Source organism: Sus scrofa, chromosome 16 (genome assembly GCF_054392235.1).
Source record: "Sus scrofa isolate SSC_HxYL_T2T_F1_AM1 chromosome 16, Sscrofa_HxYL_maternal_Yorkshire_Landrace_v2.0, whole genome shotgun sequence".
Lineage (NCBI taxonomy): Eukaryota > Metazoa > Chordata > Mammalia > Artiodactyla > Suidae > Sus > Sus scrofa.
Window position 1 is genome coordinate 44936833 of NC_139398.1, and position 20846 is coordinate 44957678.

The following is a 20846-nucleotide window of genomic DNA, read 5'->3' on the forward strand; positions in this document are numbered from 1 at the left end:
TTTTATATTTACTCAAAAATTAACCATTTTTGGAGTTCCTGCTGTGGCACAGTGAGTTAAGAATTGGAATGCAGAGGCTCAGGTCAGTGTGGAGGCCTGGGTACAATCCCTGGCCCACCCACTGGGTTAAAGGAATCTGGTATTGCTTCAGCTGTGGCTCAGAATCAGTCCCTTGTCCAGGAACTTCCTTATGCCATGGGTGTGGCCGTTTAAAAAATGACTATTTTTGGTATTTTTCATTCCTCCATGTAGATACTGATTTCCATAGGTATCTCTTTCCTTCAGCCCAAAGGACTTAATTTTTTTTTTTTTTGCTTTTTAGGGCTGCACCGATGGCATATGGAGGTTCCCAGACTAGGGGTGTAATCGGAATTACAGCTGCTGGCTTATGCCACAGCCATAGCAACGCCAGATCCGAGCAGCATCTTCGACCTACATCACAGCTCATAGCAACGCAGGATCCTTAACCCACTGAGCAAGGCCAGGGATTGAATCCACAACCTCATTGTGCCTGGTTGGATTCATTTTCGCTGCACCATGACGGGAGCTCCTCTTTTTTTTTTTTTGGTCTTTTTATGGCCGCAACTGTGGCATATAGAAGTTCCCAGGCTAGGGGTAGAATCAGAGCTACAGCTGCTGGCCTACACCACAGCCACAGCAACACTGGATCACAGCCACATCTGCAACATACACCACAGCTCGTGGCAACACTGGATCTGAAACCCACTGAGCGAGGCCAGGGATTGAACCCTAGTCCTCATGGATACTAGTTGGGTTTGTATCCCACTGAGCCACGACAGGAACCCTTATTTTAACATTTCTTATAGTACAGATCTGTTGACACAAAGACTCATTTTTTGTTTATCTGGAAATGCCTTGATTTTGTATCTGCTTTTGAAAGTCTTTGTCTTAGTTCAGGCTAATAACAAAATATCATAGACTGAGTGGATTAAACCACAGAAATTTATTTTCTAATGGTTAAGGAGGCTATCCCATAACCGGCTGTCTACTTTGTGGTTTCTGGTTAAGACTGTCTCCCTGGCTTATAGATGGCTGCCTTCTCACTGCATCCTTACATGGCAGGGAAGAGAGAGAGAGAAAGAGTAAGTGCCTTAGTGTTTCTAATCCCATTTTGAGGACCTCACATCTTGACCCGTCTAATCCTCATTACCTCCCAAAGGCCCTGTCTCCAAATACCATCATATGTGGGGTTAAGTGTTCAATATATATTGAATTTAGGGAGCAGAGGGATGCTGAATGTTATGGACTTTTAGTCCTTAACAACCTTTTTATTGGATGTAGAAGTCTAGATTGAAGGTTTTATTTTAGCACTTTAAAGGTATCATTCCATTTTCTTTTTTAAAAAATTGTAAATATACATAGCACAAAATCCACCATTTTAACCACTTTTAGGGTACATTAAGCACATTCACAATGTGCTTAATGTACATCCCTATTCACTTCCAGAGCATCTTCATGATCCCAGACAGAAAACTGAACCAATTAAACTTATCTTCCTACTACCTCCTTCCCCTAGTTTCTGCTAATGTCTATTATAACTTCTGTCTCTAGGAATTTGCCAAATATTATATGATATAGACAGAACTATACAATATTTGTCCTTTTGTGACTGGCTTATTTCATTTAGCATAACATTTTCAAGGTTCACCCATGTTGTACAATATGTCAGAATGTCATTTTTTTAAGGTTATGTTGTATGGCTGTACCATATTTATCCATGGCATCCACTGATGGACATTTGGGTTGTTTCTACCTTTGCCTGTTACGACTAGTGCTGCTATATATCTGGATGTACAAATGTTTGTAGTACTAACTGCTTTCAGTTTTTTGGGGTATATACCTGGAAGTGGAGTTGTTTGGATTATGTAGTAATTCTGTGTTTAACATTTTAAAGAATTAGCGTACTATTATCCACAGTGACTGTACCATTTTCATATTCCTACTAGAATTTCATATAGGGGACCAATTTCTCCACATCCTTACCAACACTTAATTTCCATGTTTTAGATAATAGCCATCCTAATGTGTGAAATGGTATCTTATTGTAGTTTTGATTTGCATTTTCTTAATGACTAGTGATATTGAACATGTGCTCACGTGCTCACTGGCCATTTGCATATCTTCTTTGGAGAAATACCTATTCGAGTACTTCGCACATTTTTTATTTGGGTTATTTTTTGTTGAGTTGTAGGAGTTCTTGATATATTCTGGCTGTTAATCCTTTATTAGTTATATGTGCTTTGCTGCATAAAACTTACGAGTTTTACAGTTTAAAGCTTTTAAATTTAGGTCTTTGGCCCATTTTAAGCTAACCTCTTTTTTTGGTCTTTTTAGGGCTGCACCCATGGCACATAGAGGTTTCCAGGCTAGGAGTCGAATTGGAGCTGTAGCTACTGGCCTACACCACAGCCACAGCAACACCAGACCTGAGCCAAATCTGCAACCTACACCATAGCTCAGCAGTGCCAGGTCCTTAATCTACTGAGTGAGGCCACATATCGAACCTGGGTCCTCATGGATACTAGTCAGATTTGTTTATGCTGAGCCATGACGGGAACTCCTGAGCTAACTTTTGTATATGGTATAAGGTAAAGAATCCAGTTTTATTCTTGGCATTTGGATGTGCAGTTGACCCAGTGCCATTTGTTAGTGCTTTCCCCATTAAAATGGTCTTGGCACTTTCCCCCTTTATTTTTTAACCACGATAAATCTAGTTAGTTTCTGTTACTCTACAGTTCTCAAACAGTATTTTTGACAATATTCTGTATTGTATAAGTTACATTCCTATGACTTATTTATTTTATATCTGGAATTGTGTACCTCTTAATCCTTTTCATTTATTTTTCTCACCTCCAATCACTCTTCCTTCTGATAACTACAGTTTATTTCCTGTATCTATGAGTCTGTTTCTGTTTTGTTTTTCAGATTCTACATATAAGTAAAGTAATATTTGTAATAAAGCAATATTTTTTCTTCTCTGTTTGACTTATTTAGTATAATACTCTATAGGTCCATCCATGTTGTTAGAGATGGCAAGATTTCATTCTCTTTTATGGCCAAGTGATATTCCGTTGTATTTATATATGCATCTTCTTTATTCATTCATCTATCTGTAGATACTTAGGTTGTTTTTATATCTTGGCTATTGTAAATAATGCCACAGTGAACATAGGGGTGCATATATCTTTTCAATTGGAATTGTTTTTAATTTCTCTTTCATATTGTTCATTGTTAGTATATAGAAATTACCTGGTATTTGTTGTGTGTTGATTTTTTTTTCAATCCTGTCAATTTGCTGAACTTGAGCATTAGCCACAATAGATTTTGTGATTGTAGAATCGTATAAATCTGTGAACAGATAACTTTTTCCTTTCCAGTTTGTATGCCTTTCACTTCTTTTTCTTGCCCAATTGCTCCTCTTCAGAATTCTGCCTTCAGAATGTTAGTCACCTCAGTAGCCCTGAACTCGAATCCCTACCTTTCTGCTCATCGAGACTGCTGTGTTTTGCTTGGGTTCCATGATGGTCCGAAATATGCCTCCAAGCATAAAGCTGGGGCACTTGTAGAACATCATGAATTTTTCTTTTTTCAGCATTGACATTATGAGGTTTCCTGTTACTCACTTGTCTACTATCTGGGAAAAGTTGCTTAAAATAACTTTTCCAGTTTTATAGCTTGCTATTATAGCAGTAGTGGTACCTGTTATTCTATCATGGGTCACAGTGAAAGTCTGTGAACTACATTGTGACAGTCTTTGACAATAATGGCCTTAATGAATCTTTAATCTTTTCTGAAATTATTATTTTATGGCTGCATCCATGGCATATGGAAGTTCCTGGGCCAGGGATTGAATCCGAGCCACAGCTGTGGCAATGCCAGATCTTTTAACCTATTGTGCTGGGCCAGGGATTGAACCCACACCTCTGCAGTGGTTCTCAATCCACTGTGCCACAGTGGGAACTTCTGAATCTTTTAATTTTTAAACCAGTCTTTAATAATTTTCTCACTTATTTATGGTCTCAGTTCTTTCTATAAAACCCTTTACCAACACCCTGTAGCTTTCATTTTAGTATACCGCCAGACTTCAGCTCTCAGTAATGAGTCATCTGTTTACCAAGACTCAGCTGTGCTTGTTTCCACACCTTTCTATGCCAGTTTTACTTGCCATTGTAATTACATAATTTAATTGGGTTTTATAGTCTGAATGCTGCTATATGGGGGACAATGAGTTCTTTCTATGACAGTTCTGTTGAATACTTTGAAAAAATAATAAAGGTGAATTTCTAATGCAGTTTTTGTTGAATTAGATGGAGGTGAAATAATTATAATAGACGTGATTTAAAAGGAAATCTAGACAGATAAGGACTTCTGTTTCACAAATGTCTTTGCATTCTCACTTAACATTTAAAAAAACCCAAAACTATAAATTGTAGATTTTGCATTTTCTTGGTAGTTTATGGAAGTAATCTAATCACTTGACCAACACTCAGATATACTGGCTCTGTATCAAAACTATTGAAAGAATGTAAATTATGCTTTTTGAGTTCTAATACAGTGTTTAAAGTATGGCAGTGTATGTGTGCATGTGTGTATTTACTTATTTAATGATCTTCTGTTGTTCACTTAACTGAAAATATTGGTGAAGACTATCAGTTTCTAAATTAGAAGGGGGACTTCTCTTGCATAGCTTAACTTGTATTCTTATGCTAAATTAACGAGGGATTGTTTTACACTTATTTACCTGTCTCCTTGAGATCTAGTTTGACTGACACCATTTCCTCTTGAATATTGCTTTATTAAACGTTAAGCAGTCAGCTTTAAATCTGTTATTTTCATCTTCCTTTACATATTTAACTGATTTCATTTATTGCTTAAACCACCCCTTGATTTTAGGATGTTTATTTACCTTCTGTTCCTTTGCTCTGATATGTATTCAACAATTATTTCATATTTATTTGCTGCTTTTGTTCCCATAATTCTTAATTTATGTTGTCTTTATGTCAGCCTTTTAATTTATTCCCAGTGTATGAGGAGGATTATTTAAGAAATGACAGATTGGATCATTTTATTTTTATTTAATTTTTTGCTTTTTAGTGCCGCACCCAAGGCATGTGGAGGTTCCCAGGCTAGGGGTCCAATCGGAGCTATAGCTGCTGGCTTACACCACAGCCACAGCAACACAGGATCGCAGCCGTGTCTTCGTCCTACACCTCAGCTCCCGGCAACGCCAGGTCCTTAACCCACTGAGCAAACCCAGGGATCGAACCCACAATCTCATGGTTCCCAGTCGGATTCATTTCCACTGTACCAGGATGGGAACTCCTGGATCTTTTTAAAATGTAATATGCTATATAATTTCCAAGTGCTTTGTGGCCAAATCCTTTTTTTCCTCTTTAATTTAGCTTCTAAGAAAGCTATTGCGTGACCTAATGTACCTACATGAATTAGTGACTTAATAATGCAAAACATTTTGGAGCATTGGATTAAAAAGCAAAAAAAGGGCCAGTTTAGATGTTGAAAAGTTGATCATTATTAATATGTTATACTTGTCTTCTTGTAAGTTTAAAAAAAATTGCTAGCTTAATTTCAGAATGCTTCAGTGAGGTAACTTTCAGTTATTTCAGAGCTGGTAGAAAAACAAATATTCTTTCAGGTGTTTCCTGACTTGTGTTTGTATATCATTTTTAAAAAATTATAGCATTCTTTGTTAAAATAGCTGTTCAGTAGATTTGATTTGGCTATGCCCTATGTCAAATCATGTGCTAAAAAAAAGAACTATGTTCAGTAAGAATCAAAATATCCACCATCTTGGAGTTCCCGTCGTGGTGCAGCAGAAACGAATCTGACTAGGAACCATGAGGTTGTGGGTTTGATCCCTGGCCTCATTCAGTGGGTTAAGGATCTTGGCATTGCCAGGGGCTGTGGTGAAGTCGCACACGTGCCCCGGATCCTGCCTTGCTGTGGCCGTCACACAGGCCAGGAGCTGTAGCTCTGATTCGACCCCTAGTCTGGGAACCTCCATATGCTGCGGATGCAGCCCTAAAAAGCAAAAAAAAAAAAAAAAAAAAAAAAAAAAAAAATTCCATTTGTAATTTATACTATTACAAAGAGATTTGGTACATTTGTGTGATGTTCCAGAGTTATATTTTGATCAGTTAATTAGATATTTAGGTGAGTGTTACATTTTTGTGCCTGTTTCTTTTGGTAGCAGCCCCTATGAAGTAAATTTGGGTCAATTTTGGTAATTTTAAAAAATGTTTTGGGGAGTTCCTGGCATGACTCAGTGGTCAACAAATCTGACTAGCATCCATGAGGACCCAAGTTTGATCCCTGGCCTTCCTCAGTGGGTTACGGATCTGGCATTGAGCTGTGGTGTAGGTTGCGGTTGTGGCTTAGATCCTGTGTTGCTGTGGCTGTGGTGTAGGCTGGCAGCTACAGCTTCGATTGGACCCCTAGCCTGGGAACCTTCTTATGCCGTGAGTTTGGTGCTAAAAAGCAAAAAAAAAGAAAGAAATGTTTTGGGAATCACGGTGATGGCTCAGTGGTTAATGAACCCAACTAATATCCATGAGGACGTGGGTTCAATCCCTGACCTTGCTCACTGGGTTAAGGATACATACAGTGTTGCAGTGAGCTGGGGTGTAGTTTGCAGAGCTGGCTTTGATCTGGTGTTGCTGTGGCTGTGGCATAAGCCATCGGCTACAGCTCTGACTTGACCTCTGGCCTGAGAACCTCCATATGCTGTGAGTGTGGCCTTAAAAAAACAAAAGACAAAAAAAAAAGTTTTTAGAAGTCAAAAATCAAACTCATCTTCTCCTTTGTAGTTTTGTATGCAATAATACACAATAAATAATCCAATTAATTATATACCTGTTTCTCTGTGCCTTCAAAGCATAAATGGAAATTGGCCTATGTTATTCGTGGCAATATGAAATTTTATCACCTTTTTGTCTTTTTTTTTGTCTTTTTGCTATTTCTTTGGGCCGCTCCTGCGGCATATGGAGGTTCCCAGGCTAGGGGTCGAATCAGAGCTGTAGCCACTGGCCTACACCAGAGCCACAGCAACGCGCATCTGCAGCCTACACCACAGCTCACTGCAACGCTGGATTCTTAACCTACTGAGCAAGGGCAGGGACCGAACCCGCAACCTCATGGTTCCTAGTCGGATTCGTTCACCACTGCGCCATGATGGGAACTCCTTATCACCTTTTTGGAAGCGATTTTATAACATGTCAGGAACCATGGAAATTATTATAATCTTTGACTTAGTTGATATCCTCAGTGACTAACATTAAAGAATTAAACTGCTGAGAATTTCATTGCAGTAATCTGTACTTTAAAAGAAATAGTAAAATCTTGATGTTTCAATAATAAGGAATTGGCTAAGAAATTGTGGCATATCAATTTAATAGATTATTGAGGCTATTAAAACAAATACGAAAACTGGGTAATTGGAAAAAAAGTGATGTGATACTTGAAAATAATGCAAAATAACTTATATAAATTGGATATGTATATAGATAATTATTGGTAAGTAATATACATAAGAAAAGCAGCCACTAGGGTTTTAAGCATATGGATTTTTTGTTTTGTTTTGTTTTAGGGCCCAGGCTGAGGTTGAATTGGAGCTGCAGCTGCTGGACTTTGCCACAGCCACAGCAATGCCAGATTTGAGCCGTGTCTGTGATCTACACCACAGCTCAAGGTAACAGTGGATCCTTAACCAACTGAGTGAGGCCAGGAAGTGAATGTACATCCTCATGGATACTAGTTGGGTTCATTACCACTGAGCCACAATGGAAACTCCCAAACATATGGATATATTTTTTACTTTTTTCTTCAATATTGTTATAATGTTTTAACAGTATCTTTTTAAAATTGTATGAGAAACAATCACTTTCTGACTCCCTCTTCAGTCAGAAAAAGTATTTCCTAATACTTTTGCCCCTTTAAAACTAAAAGCAATCTCTTATTTGACCTCCCATGACATTTATCACATTTTACTTCATATCCTGACTTAATCCTTCCAAACAGTGCTATGAGTTAAGTTTTGCTGTGCATTTTTAAAAGGAGGAAACTGACAGAGTTTTAAGCAACTTGTCAATACCACATAGTGGAGCTTGGGTTCGTCAAGATTTATCTTAACCAACTTTGTATTTTACAGTAATGATTATTTAGTTATCCCCTTCTCCTTATGGGTACAGAGACTTTAAAAATGCAGATAGACTTTTTAAATTCAGAAATCAAATCCCATGGTGGCCCAGGAATAACAAGCTTGACTAGTATCCATGAGGATGCAGGATCCTCACTAAGTGGGGTAAGTATATGGAGTTGCTGTGTGCTGTGGTGTAGGTGACAGATGCAGCTCAGATCCCCTGTTGCTGTGGGCTGTGCTGGAATCTGCAGCTCTGATTTAACCCCTGGCCCGGGAACTTCCATATGCTGGGGGTGCAGCCCTAAAAAGACAAAAAGAAAAAAAACGAAATGAGGTCTTACTTTTATATTCTCTTGGCAAAGATAACTTGTTATAATAGGATCTTTCCCTTTCAGTTGAAACAAAGGTAAATTATGCCTTACCTTTCACTTTCATGCATGTAATAGGGTTTTTAGTATATGGTTATATACTTAACATGTATTGCACTCAAGTTTTTGACACATACAAAAAGAGGAATATTCCATTATTTAAAAAGAAATGCTAGGAGTTCCTGTTGTGGCTCAGTGCGTTAAGGACTGTCTCTGAGGATGCATGTTCTATTCTTGGCCTCACTCAGTGAGTTAAGGATCCAGCATTACCTAAGCTGTAGCATGGGTTGTAGATGCATCTCAGATTCGACCCTGGCCTGGGAACTTCCATGTGCCACAGGTGTGGCCATAAAAAGAAAAAAATAAAACAAAATGTTAGATTTTTTCTCCTTCAGGGTTGAAGCAATTTATGGACTCTAATTACAAAACCCTTTGTTGTATTTTAGTTACTAACTCATATTCTTCAAAGAAGATGGGAACTTTTTGCATCTTGACAACAATCTCCCATTACTTGTTCACTCTGTCCCTTATAAAAAGTTAAACATGAATTTTTCTGAGACTAAAGATTATGTCTATACTGTTGAACATTGTGTCCAGTGTGTAACCCATAGCAGGCACTGAAAAATATTTTGAACAAATAGGTCATTCTTTTTATTGCCCTAGCACTTTACATATACTATTTAGTTTTTTTTTCTGTTCTACCCAGTTATGTGGAGGGTTTCTTGCCCTTTTTGGAGATTTAAGTTCTTCTGCCATTGTTCAATAGATGTTCTGTGCAAATTGTTCTACATGTAGATATGTTTATTTGATGTGTTTATGGGAGAAGATGAACACGACATCTTACTCCTCTGCCATCCTGATCCTTCCCTATTATTTCACTTTACCTCATTTAATTTATTTTATAGGTGGTGAATTAGGAGAAGTCTATTAATTTGTCCAACATTATAAGTTGGAATTCTAACCCAGTCTTGACTCAGCTCTTTGCTTTTTAGCCATTGTTCTACTCTGTCCTACCAAAAAAGATCTAGAAGTAATGAAAACAGTTTGAGATACGTGTTTCTGATTCTTAGTTTTTTACTCATTGTATGATTAGCTGCATCATTTGCCTGATCTGTTTCTGTCTTAATGTTCCATTTAAAACTTAATTTTTGGCCAATATGCAAGATTTGATGGATGTTGTATTTCAACACATTTCATTACCTGATTGGACTTCCAAATTAATGTGCTGCTTTAAAATACAAAAACTGGTTCCACTAGCACACTAATAATGAATTTTTACAATTTTCATTGTATGTTGAATGGCTTTGGCCACTAACTTTTTGAAAGTGTTTAAAGTTCTTCTATGGTAAGTAAATACATATGGTTATGCTATCTGCCACTCTATTATTTTTCAAATTGTAAAATTTATTTTATAAAGTGTCCTTCATTATTTATGAGACCATTTAATGAGTTTCTTGTGCTAAGTATCTGTAGGGTACTTGAAAGGAAGTTTTTATTACAGATCTAAGATTGTTTACCTTTTAACATCTTTCATGGTTGAAGTAGAATATAAACACAATCATCAAATTTAGATAGCTTTTAGCCCTAAAATAAATTTAAAATAAAGAATTGGTAACTAATAGCCTGAAGTAGAACAAGTTTCTATAAGCAGTATTCATACTTAATGTTCCAGTATGTACTCTGTTAAAACTTTTCAACACTGATCCATAATAACATGCAATTTAGTGAACCTCTTATCAAAAAGCTTGGTAAAAATTTTGGCTCTTCTGGGTGTACTGCGAGATTTATCAAAAATTGATCCAGAGTAGTAAAACCCTTTTTCATTTATTTCCCTTTATGACAAGTATAAGCTATTAAGGTTAAGTGGGTGGGGCAACCGGAAGTAATTACTAAGGCCAGTGGCATTTTTGTGGTTTAATAAAGGCAGAAGCTAATTATTCAGTTTTTATTTAAGTGAAATGGTGCCAAAAAGGAGGTTCCTGCAGAGCAGCTGCACTCCTTCAGTGTTACCCTAATTTACCAAAGACACAACTGTCACAAACAAAACTTTTAAACTTGATATATAGCCACAAAAGTAAGGAGGCTTTTGTTTAGAGTGCATGCAGAAGAACTCCTTTATACAAATCAACCGGCAGATGACGGACAATGATGAAAATTTGATTCTTTGAAGTCATAATAGTCATTGAAATGTGTGAAATTCTGGTATTGAAAAGAGAGCGGCCAGCAAGACTCTAAATCCTGGGTGGCTGCAAGAAGCTTGCTGGGAGGTTTTTCTGCATTTTGACACCAACTTCCCATTGCTTGTTCCCTGCTTCCTTTGTTTAAAAAAAAAAGTTGAATTCACACAAGATAAATGGGGACAGTTGATAACCGAATCATACAGTTTTTGTATGGAAAACTAATATTTTATAATGGAAATTGGTATTTGAAAGAATAAGGCTCATTTACATATACTAGCATATACTTTCTTAATGACTTTTAAATTCCTCTTCCATTTAACTAGATTTGTGAAATGGAAGGTCAGCTATCAGTATCAACTCTTCTAGAATTTAAAATTGTGGAAATGATAGTACTGAAAGAGTAGAACTTTGGAATTATGATATGCTTCTCTTCAGTAGCAAATTTTTGCTTGAATGCTCTTTAACCTATGATTAGCTAATAGGCACTATTTCTTAAAAGAGCATATTGTACAGAAGATTGTGTATTTATTAAATAGTTTTCATGCTTGACCCAGCTGTTTAAAAAGTTTTAAAATTTAGTAGATCTGTATATGTTACCTATAGGGTTACTTGTTTAATTAGAATTTATAGATAATTATTAGCTGGTGAATCTTGAGGTTTCTTCAGGCACCAACTTGAAGGCTTCTTGTATCTTATGTAATTATAACTTTTTGTAATCAAAATTTATGAATTATTATTTATAAATTATCTCTTTTATCAATCAAATGAGAAATCTCTAAAAGGCAACACTGACTCTTAGAAGTATTTCTGTCTTTTATAAATTTTTTAAATTAACAGATATCCATACTGCAATAGAAAACTAGACATCTAGAGAGAATATCATTAGTTCAATATAGTTTAAGTCATTTGCAGATGGTTTATTTATTTCTTTTCAAAAGTTGAGTCATAGGTAGGTCAGTGAGAACTTTGAGGGAAAGCAAAGCAGTGAAGACACAAGTAAAGAGTTCAACGTAGTGCCTCATAGTTCTTTTCAAGTATTACATTGTTTTAATGGAATCTTGGAATGGGAGCTTTAGCCCATTGAAGTGTTGCTTAAAGGACATGTTCTTCTGTCACTAGCTGAAGCTGTGTGGATGAAATGATAACAATGGAGTGTTGTGATGCATTTTAAAAGTGTGAGAAATCAGTTTGTCTAGACTGAGAGTGTGCCTACGGGGACTAGGAATTGTAGAGCTTCTGTGCCCTTTAGGTGTCAAGTATGTGAGAGATGCCAAGCCTTTTTATTCTGAATTGGCAGCAGTTCAACTCAGCTACAGTACCTTACATGTCTTCTGTAGGCAAAGATGGAGATTTTATGTCAGGACAACTTGGGCTTCAAAATTCAGAAACTCGTTTGAATGCCAGCTGTATTGGGGGAATATCAGTAAATAATTGCCACAATTTGAAAAGACATGTAAATACTGATAGCTTGGAGCTTTGCAACATTTTGTAGCCACTGATTTTAGAGAGGTTTTCCATCCAAAAAAAAATCATTCAATCCCGTTCTACTTTGATAGTACAAATCAAGAAATGTTCTTTATCCATTTTATTAATGCCTTACTGTTTTTTTTTTAATTAGTTTGGCATATGTACACTTTTTGTTAAGAAGATGTAAGTTGGTTTCCTATGATCTCATCTTTCTAAGGTAACTGGTATTAAGAGATTAATATATTGCCTTTTCTATGTCTTAAAAAATAGCCAATTTAGAGCTCCAGTTTATATGACCTTAACTCTGCATGGAGGGGGTGCTATGGAATTTGGCAAGGATACCTCACCCCATAATTTTTTAACATGTTTATATCATTTTTACCTCGCTTCAAATGTAGCTGAAGAAATAGGATACACTGATATGAAGATATATAATATTAAATAAGTTAATATGACGGATTACAAGTACAGTAGTAAATTCAAAGAAGGAATAAGCATTAAGGCCTTTCCAGGAGCTCTTTTTAAGTTCTTGAGGAGGAGAATGTGCTTTAGAAAGTCATTAAATATAATAATACCTGAAATTACTTTTCTGTGAAGTTGAACTTGGCAATTAGAGTTCACTAATTAAAATCTACATTCGTTCCTTTAAAAATTACGTTTTTTGTTTTGTTTTGTTTTTTAAAAGCTTCAGCAGTTTTATTTCTTTTTTTAGTCTTACCTAGGGCCACACCTGCAGCATATGGAGGTTCCCAGGCTAGCGGTCCAATCCAAGCTGCAGCCACCAGCCTACGCCACAACCACATCAACCTAGGATCCAAGCCGCATCCTCGACCTACACCACAGCTCGCAGCAACGCCGGATCCTCAACCTACTGAGCAAGGCTACTGATTGAACCCTCAACCTCATGGTTCCTAGTCGGATTCCCTAACCACTGAGCCAGGACGGGAACTCCTGTACTCATTTCGTTTTTATTTTACCATATACACAGACACTTTTTAAAAAAATGTAGATGTGTATTAGAAGTACATATTTGTATAAATATTTATATGGATCATTTTAATAGTTTCTCCAAACGGACAAGCTATGACAAAGTAGCCACGCCTAATTATTGGTACAGGTGGAGAGGGATTGTGTTAAATAGAGGGTTGGTTGCCAGGTAAAATAACTTTAAAGAATTGTTTTTTTAATCTGATGGTAGAGAGACTAGTTGAGTCATAAATACACTTGGCTTTTTCTCCCAGTACATATTGCAGCACTAAATACTTTACTAATTCTTAGGTTTGGTATAACCGTTTCTATGTTAAACCTGTTGTTTTTAACCAGTTATTTAAATTTATCTCAGTAAGTGAACTATGATTTTAAAATACTTCATTTATAAGAACCAACCAGTTGATGCTTATATTAAGTCTAAGAATAAAGCATTTTGCCCAATACTAAACGGAGACAAATTCTGAACTATTTTGTGTCCTGATCGATACTTTTAATTTGATAACTATATCTAATCTGGGGCATCACAATTGTACTCACTCATCATTTGAGCATTTGTTAACTAGATAGAATTACAGGAAAAGAGTGTCAAGAAAGTTACCATTGTTTTCATCTAACGTTTTTTCAAAAATTGTGCAAATTTTTGGCTTACCTTTGCAGAATAGATTTGTCATATTTTTTGTTCAGTAGGTTTCACCAAAGGGAGACAAATCAAAATACTAACTAAATTTAATTAAGGTTTAGGCCCTTGCTCTGAAGGAATGCCTTGTTGTAAGCAGTTTGACACAGAATTCATTGGTTATACATTTTTTTCTATGTAAAATTTAGTCATTGTAAATATTCCTTTACTTTTGATATCCCTTTACATTCTTTTGCTCCTAATTATACCTGCCCATTAAATAAGAGTCTACTATATATAGGCTTTTCTACCAGCAAAATCTTTAGAAATTACTAATGTTTTGTTGAACAAAAGAGACCTAAATTTTTTCAGTGAACCTTTTCCCACTGTACTCTCACATTCCTCCAGTATGTATTTTCCAAATATCAAAATAGAAATTTACATGGTAAAATAAGCAAGTAATGAAATAAGCCAGAAAGCTTTAAAATAAATTAATGAATAAACGTGAATAGAATTGTAAAACAAAGAAAGCTGCCAAAGTACATTAGCGTATATGTTGGCTGTTAGAATCACATTTGCTTTCTTTTTCTGTAGGATATTACCACTTTAACTGGTGTTCCAGAAGAGCATATCAAAACTAGAAAAGTCAGGATCTTTGTTCCTGCTCGCAATAACATGCAGTCTGGAGTAAACAACACGAAGAAATGGAAGATGGAGTTCGATACCAGAGAAAGATGGGAAAATCCTCTGATGGGTTGGTCATCAACGTGAGTACTTTGCTTTAATTTGAATATTATTTTTCAACTCTTTTTTTTTTCTTTTTTCCTGTTAGGGCATACCTGTGGCATATGGAGGTTTCCCAATCTAGGGGTCAAATTGAAGCTGCAGCTGCTGGTCACAGCCATAGCCACAGCCACACCAGATCTGAGCTGGTCCTTAACCCACTGAGCGAGACCAGGGATTGAACCTGCATCCTCACAGACACTACATCAGATTCTTAACCTGCTGAGCCACAATGGGAACTCCTCAACTCTCTTTTTCTATGTAAAATTTCCTTTTTAAATATATTGATTTTTTTAGACACGTGTACAGAATGCTTTGTGACAATAGTTTTTGAGACCACTTGTGTAGATATTACTATGTTCAGTGATACAGATGTATGTATTACATTCTTTTATATAATGTCAACATTCATATAAATGTGGCCCACCACAATAAGCCATAAGAATAGTCTTTTTCAGGATACTGTTTATTGGATAAGAATGGCCGACATTGTGCGTTCTCTTAGCATGGTCTCCAAGTTATTTATATTAAAATATACTATATGAATAGTGTTAATAATTTAGTGACACTTCTACTTATTTTTAAAATAAAACTTCTTTGTATTTTTTATTGTTTATAAGAGGAGGAGATGAGATTAAAAATTGGCTATTTCAAGGGAAACTTGTAAGTTCCTGAGGTCTTGGATTAATAAATTTATAGCCATTGGAATAAAATAGTCATAAATTCTGTGGCACTAATGAAGTCAGTAACCTAAATCTCTTGTGGAAAAGGCCCAAATGTTAAATAGCAGGACTGCCTCTAGTTGAATGAAAGGTGCTGCTTCTAGAGAAAATAACTAGATATTCAAGAAAGTTATCTTTGTCACTGAGATTCTCAGAACATTATATGTTCTCCAGTTGAAGGTAGTTATCAGCTTAAATTATGTCTCATTTTATTTTTATTTATTTATTTATTTATTAATTTTTTGTCTTTTTGCCATTTCTTGGGCCGCTCCCGTGGCATATGGAGATTCCCAGGCTAGGGGTCCAATCGGAGCTGTAGCCACCAGCCCACACCAGAGCCACAGCAACGCGGGATCCGAGCCGCGTCTGCAACCTACACCACAGCTCACGGCAACGCTGGACCCTTAACCCACTGAGCAAGGCCAGGGATCGAACCCGAAACCTCATGGTTCCTAGTCGGATTCGTAAACCACTGCGCCACGATGGGAACTCCTATGTCTCATTTTAGAAAAGTATGAAACTTAACATCTTTCCTGGCAATGTACCTGGAAGGATTTTCATTAAAAATATCTGCCCTGTTTCAGTTTAAATAGAATTATATTTTATTCGGCAAAATGATATAGGCACAGTTTTTGGTTTTTTGAGTTTTTTTAGGTGTTCTAGTATTCTTTAGATTTTTATGTTTCATGTAATAGACGGAGTGTTGTAAATCACTTAGTCATGGAGTCTAAAGAAATTTATAAGGAATAACTTTATCTGTACCCAGTGGTTGAAATGTGATTACTTTTTTAAATTGCATGAGATTTTAATGTGTTCATCTATACATAGGATTTATCCATTGAACAATTTATTGACAGCATTTGGATATTTTTCAATTGAGGTTATTATACATAATACTGAAATGAAGAATCTCTTGAACATATCTTTTGGTGAATGTATGCTGCTGCTGCTTCTTTTTTTTTTTTTTTTTTTTTGGTCTTTTTGCCTTTTCTAGGGCCGCTCCCAAGGCATATGGAGTTTCCCAGGCTAGGGGCCTAATCAAAGCTGCAGCCACGAGCCTACGCCAGAACCACAGCAAGGAGAGATCCGAGCCGCATCTGCAACCTACACCACAGCTCACAGCAACGCCAGATCCCCAACCCATTGAGCAAGGCCAGGGATCGAACCCTCAACCTCATGGTTCCTAGTCGGATTCATTAACCACTGCTCCATGAGGGGAACTCCCAATGCTTCTTATTAATATGCTAATTAATCCCTGAAACACGTTATCAGCTAATCAAACCAATTTATGTTAAGAAGTATCAATAATCTATTAATTCTCTATCTAGTTAATGATAGTGGCAATGTGATGGATTTTGTTCTAGCAGATAGTTAAATTACTGATAGAAAATGCTGAAGTTGTAGAGGATATATTTTATGATTTATTGTAGTAGGTCTGTTGCAGTTTTACCCCTCTTAGTCCTGGAACATAGTGTGGAAAAAAGCACTGATTTCCTGAGATTTTGATGGATAGCACAAGGTGTTTACTAATTCCTTCTAACTCTGTGGAACTCCAAACTCAATCTCCTCTGTAGCAGACAACTGCAGAAATCTCTCAGCCTCTCAGCTATTGTAGTAAAGCCCATATGAACCCTTCATATGCAATTCAAGAGTTCAGCCTCTGTGGGTTCCTCCTTCACTGTTTTTGTCTCTAAATTTCCAGCTTCTCTGACAATCCTAAACTACATTTCCAGACTTCTTGTGCTGGTTAAGACTATGCCTTTCTGCTTGAGTTCTTGATGCTTATAGCACTCTGAACTAGAGAGTACCTTTAGGAGAAAAACTGTATAAACTCCAGTCTAATCCACTATAGTTCCCTTTCTTCAAAGTTTTTGAGTTGGGCAGCGAGTTTCGGAGTTGGACTTTAGGAAGATTGATCTGACATATGGGGATCTTATGGGAGTCCCAGAATAGTAATCATTTTGTTTGACCAGAACTTCAGCAGCAGCAATTTGTGGAAGTTACTTCAGTGAGAGCTGCTTCTCATGTTCTCTTCTGGGTATATATCTTCACACTCTTCAAATTACTTCCTGAAACTTTTCTGTGTTACTTATTATACATATCTAAATGATGTTTCACATAATGCTATATTTGCCTTAGAGATTTATAATAAACACTTGTAGCAAACAGTGCTATACCTTTTTATAAACATACTAATGAAAGTGACAATTTTGAAGTTACATGGTTATTTTGTACAGTCTATGCAGATTTATAAACATCACCACTGTCCTAGTTTGAACAACTCAATTAGATATCAGATCTTAGAGCTTTATTTTTCAAGTGACCAAATGGTGAAAATAAGTGTTGTTAATATGATGAATTCTGAAATTTATTCTCCATAATGATGAAGGCTCATTAAGAAGATTAGATGTTGTTTCCATCTATTTGGAGTGAGGGACTGTAAAGATAGTAATGACAGTTGTACTGATCATCAGTTTTCTTGATATTGAAATTTTTAAACTGAGGATATAGTTGATGTACAATATTTTATTAGTTTCAGGTATATAACATAGTCAAAATTTGTATAGACAATACTCCATTTGAAGTTATTATAAAATACTGGCTATATTCCCTGTGCCATACAAATGTTCTTATAGCTTATTTATGTTGTATGTAGTTTGTGCCTCTTCATGCTTTATCACATCTTACCCCTTCCCTCTCCCTACTGGTAACCACCAGTTTGTTCTTTATATCTCTTACTCTGTTTCTGTTTTATTTATTCATTTGTTTTATTTTTTATATTCCACATAGAAATGATAACATACAGCATTTGTCTTTCTCTGTCTGATTTATTTCTCTAAGCGTAATACCTTCCGGGTCCATCCATATTGTTGCAAATAGCAAAATTTCATTCTTTTTTGTGAACAAGTGGTATTCCATTGTGTGTGTGTGTGTGTGTGTATGTGTGTGTGTGTGTGTGTGTGTGTATTTTACGTCATCTCTATCCATTCATTTATTTATGGATACTTACATTGTTTCCATACCATGGCTATTGTAAATAATTCTGCTATGGACATTAGGGTGCATGTTTCTTTTCAAATTAGTGTTTTCATTTTTTCTGGATACATGTCCAGTGTGGAATTGCTGTGTTGTAAGGTATTTTTAGTGTTTTAGAGGAACCTCCACACTGTTAGCCACAATGACTGCACCAATTCAGAATCTCACCATCAGTTCACAAGGGTTCCCTTCCCTTGACATCCTTGATAACATTTGTTATTTGTGGTCTTTTTGAATAAGAGCCATTCTGATAGGTGTCGGGATATCTCACTGTGGTTTTTATTGCATTTCTTTAATGATTAGGGGTGTTGAACATCTTTTGATGTGCCTATTGGCCATCTGTATGTCTTTGGGAAAATGTCTGTTCAGATCTGTCCATTTTTTTTTCAGTGGGTTGTTGGTCTTTTTGATATTGAGTTGTATGAGCTGTTTATATATTTTGAATATATCATTCATATAATTTGCAGATATTTTCTCCCATTCAGTAGGTTATCTTTTCACTTTGTCAATGGTTTCCTTTGCTGTGTAAAAACTTAATTTGATTATTTTTGCTATTGTTTCCTTTGTTTTAGGAGATAGTTACAAAAAGATATTGTTATGAATTATGGCAGAGAATATTCAGCCTATGTTTTCTGCTAGGAGTTTTATGGTTTCTGATCTAACATTTAGGTCTTTAATCCATTTTATTTTTGTATATGGTATTGAGGAAATGTTACAGTCTCATTCTTTTACATGTAACTGCCTAGTTTTCCTAGCACCACTTGTGGAAGAGACTATCTTTTCTCCATTGTGTATTCCTGTCTCGTTTGTCATTAATTGGCCATAAGTGCATGGGTTTACTTCAGGATTCTCTACCTTGTTCCATCAATCTCTGTCTGATTTTGTGCCTGCACCATACTGTTTTGATCACTGTAGCTTTGTAATAAAATCTGAAGTCAGTCAGCATGATACTGCCAGGTCTGTTCTTTCTCAAGATTGCTTTGGCTATTTGGGATCTTTCTGGTGTTTCCATATAAATTTTAGAATTATCTGTTCTAGTTTTGTGAAAAATGCCATTGGTATTTTGATAGGTATTACATGGGATCTGTAGATTGCCTTGGGACGTATGATCATTTTAACAATATTAATTCTTCAAATCCATGAACATGGAATATCTTTCTGTTTGTGTCATCTTTATTTCTTTCCTCACTCTCTTATGGTTTTTTTGAGTTCAGATCTTTTGTAAAATTCCTAAGTATTTTATTCTTTTTGATGCAGTGGTAAATGGGATTGTTTTCTTAATTTCTCTTTTTGATAATTTGTTGTTAGTGTATAGAAATGCAACAGATTTCTGTGTATAATTTTTGTATCCTGCTACTTGACTGAATTCATTGATGAACTTCCAGAAGTTTTCTGGTAGCATCTTTAGGATTTTCTATGTATACTCTCATATCATCTGCAAACAGTGATAGCTTCACCCTTCTTTTCCAACTTGGATTCCTTTTATTTGTTTTTCTTCTCTGATTGCTGTGGCTAGGACTTCCAAAACTATATTGAATTAAAGTGGTAAGAGTGGGCATCCTTGTCTTATTCCTGATCTTAGAGGGAATGCTTTCAGCTTTTCACCATTGAATATAATGTTAGGTATGGGCTTATCATACATGGCCTTTATTATGTCATGGTATGTTTCCTCTATACCCACTTTGTAGAGAATTTTTAACATAAATGGATGTTGAATTTTATCAGAAGCGTATTCCGCATCTATTGAGAAGATAGTTTCAATTTACAAAGCTTATTGATACTTGTTTTGTGGCCTAGCATATCTATCCTGGAGAATTTTCCATATGCACTTGAGAAGAATTTGTACTCTGTTACTTTTAACCAAAGTTAAAATGGTATACTATATCATTTTTTGAAGAAAACTTGCTTGAAGTGCCTTCTGGGATTGGATATGATTTTTTTAAACTGAAATTTAAACTCATACTCCTTGAAATATCTATGGAATTTCTCTCTTTCTCTCTTTTGGTTGCACTTGTGGCATGTGGAAGTTCCAAGTCCAAGAATCAAACCTGCACCACAGCAGTGACAATGCTGGATCCCAGGCCACCAGGGAATTCCCCTATTACAGATTTTTAGTTTCTGGTTACCATGAAATTTATATATAGCACTGTGTGTGAGAGAGTGATTATTTTAAGTTGCTAGTATCTTAATTTCAAACAAATTTTTTAACCCTGCATTTTTACTTCCCTCTCCTTAAGAATACTTTTTGACGCATTTGACATCTGTTTTGTGTATCCTTCAACTGCTTATTGAGGATATAGATGATTTTACTACTTTTGTCTCTTAATCTTTCTGTTACTTTTGTGCATGGTTGATTTACTACCTTTCTATGTATTTGCCTTTACTGATGAGATTTTTTTCCAGTCATAATTTTCATATTTCTAGTTACGGCCTTTTCTTTTCCACTCAGAGAAGTCCCTTTAACATTTCTTGTAAAGCTGGTTTGCTGGTGCTGATCTCTTTTAATTT

General features: G+C 36.0%; 1 protein-coding gene across 4 annotated transcripts in view; it reads left to right on the forward strand.

Annotated features, from left to right (window-relative positions):
- NDUFS4 (NADH:ubiquinone oxidoreductase subunit S4) overlaps positions 1 to 20846 on the forward strand; it is a 113967-nt gene that overhangs the window by 70562 nt on the left and 22559 nt on the right. For 2 of the 4 annotated variants that reach the window (XM_005672445.4, XM_085002264.1), the window contains exon 3: positions 14392 to 14564. In XM_005672445.4, coding sequence (XP_005672502.2) covers positions 14392 to 14564 — 173 coding nt within the window. Of the gene's footprint in view, positions 1 to 7624; positions 7727 to 12342; positions 14668 to 15601; positions 18927 to 20846 lie in introns of those variants that run through there. The other 2 variants (XR_014831308.1, XM_085002265.1) reach the window with 2 other exon arrangements.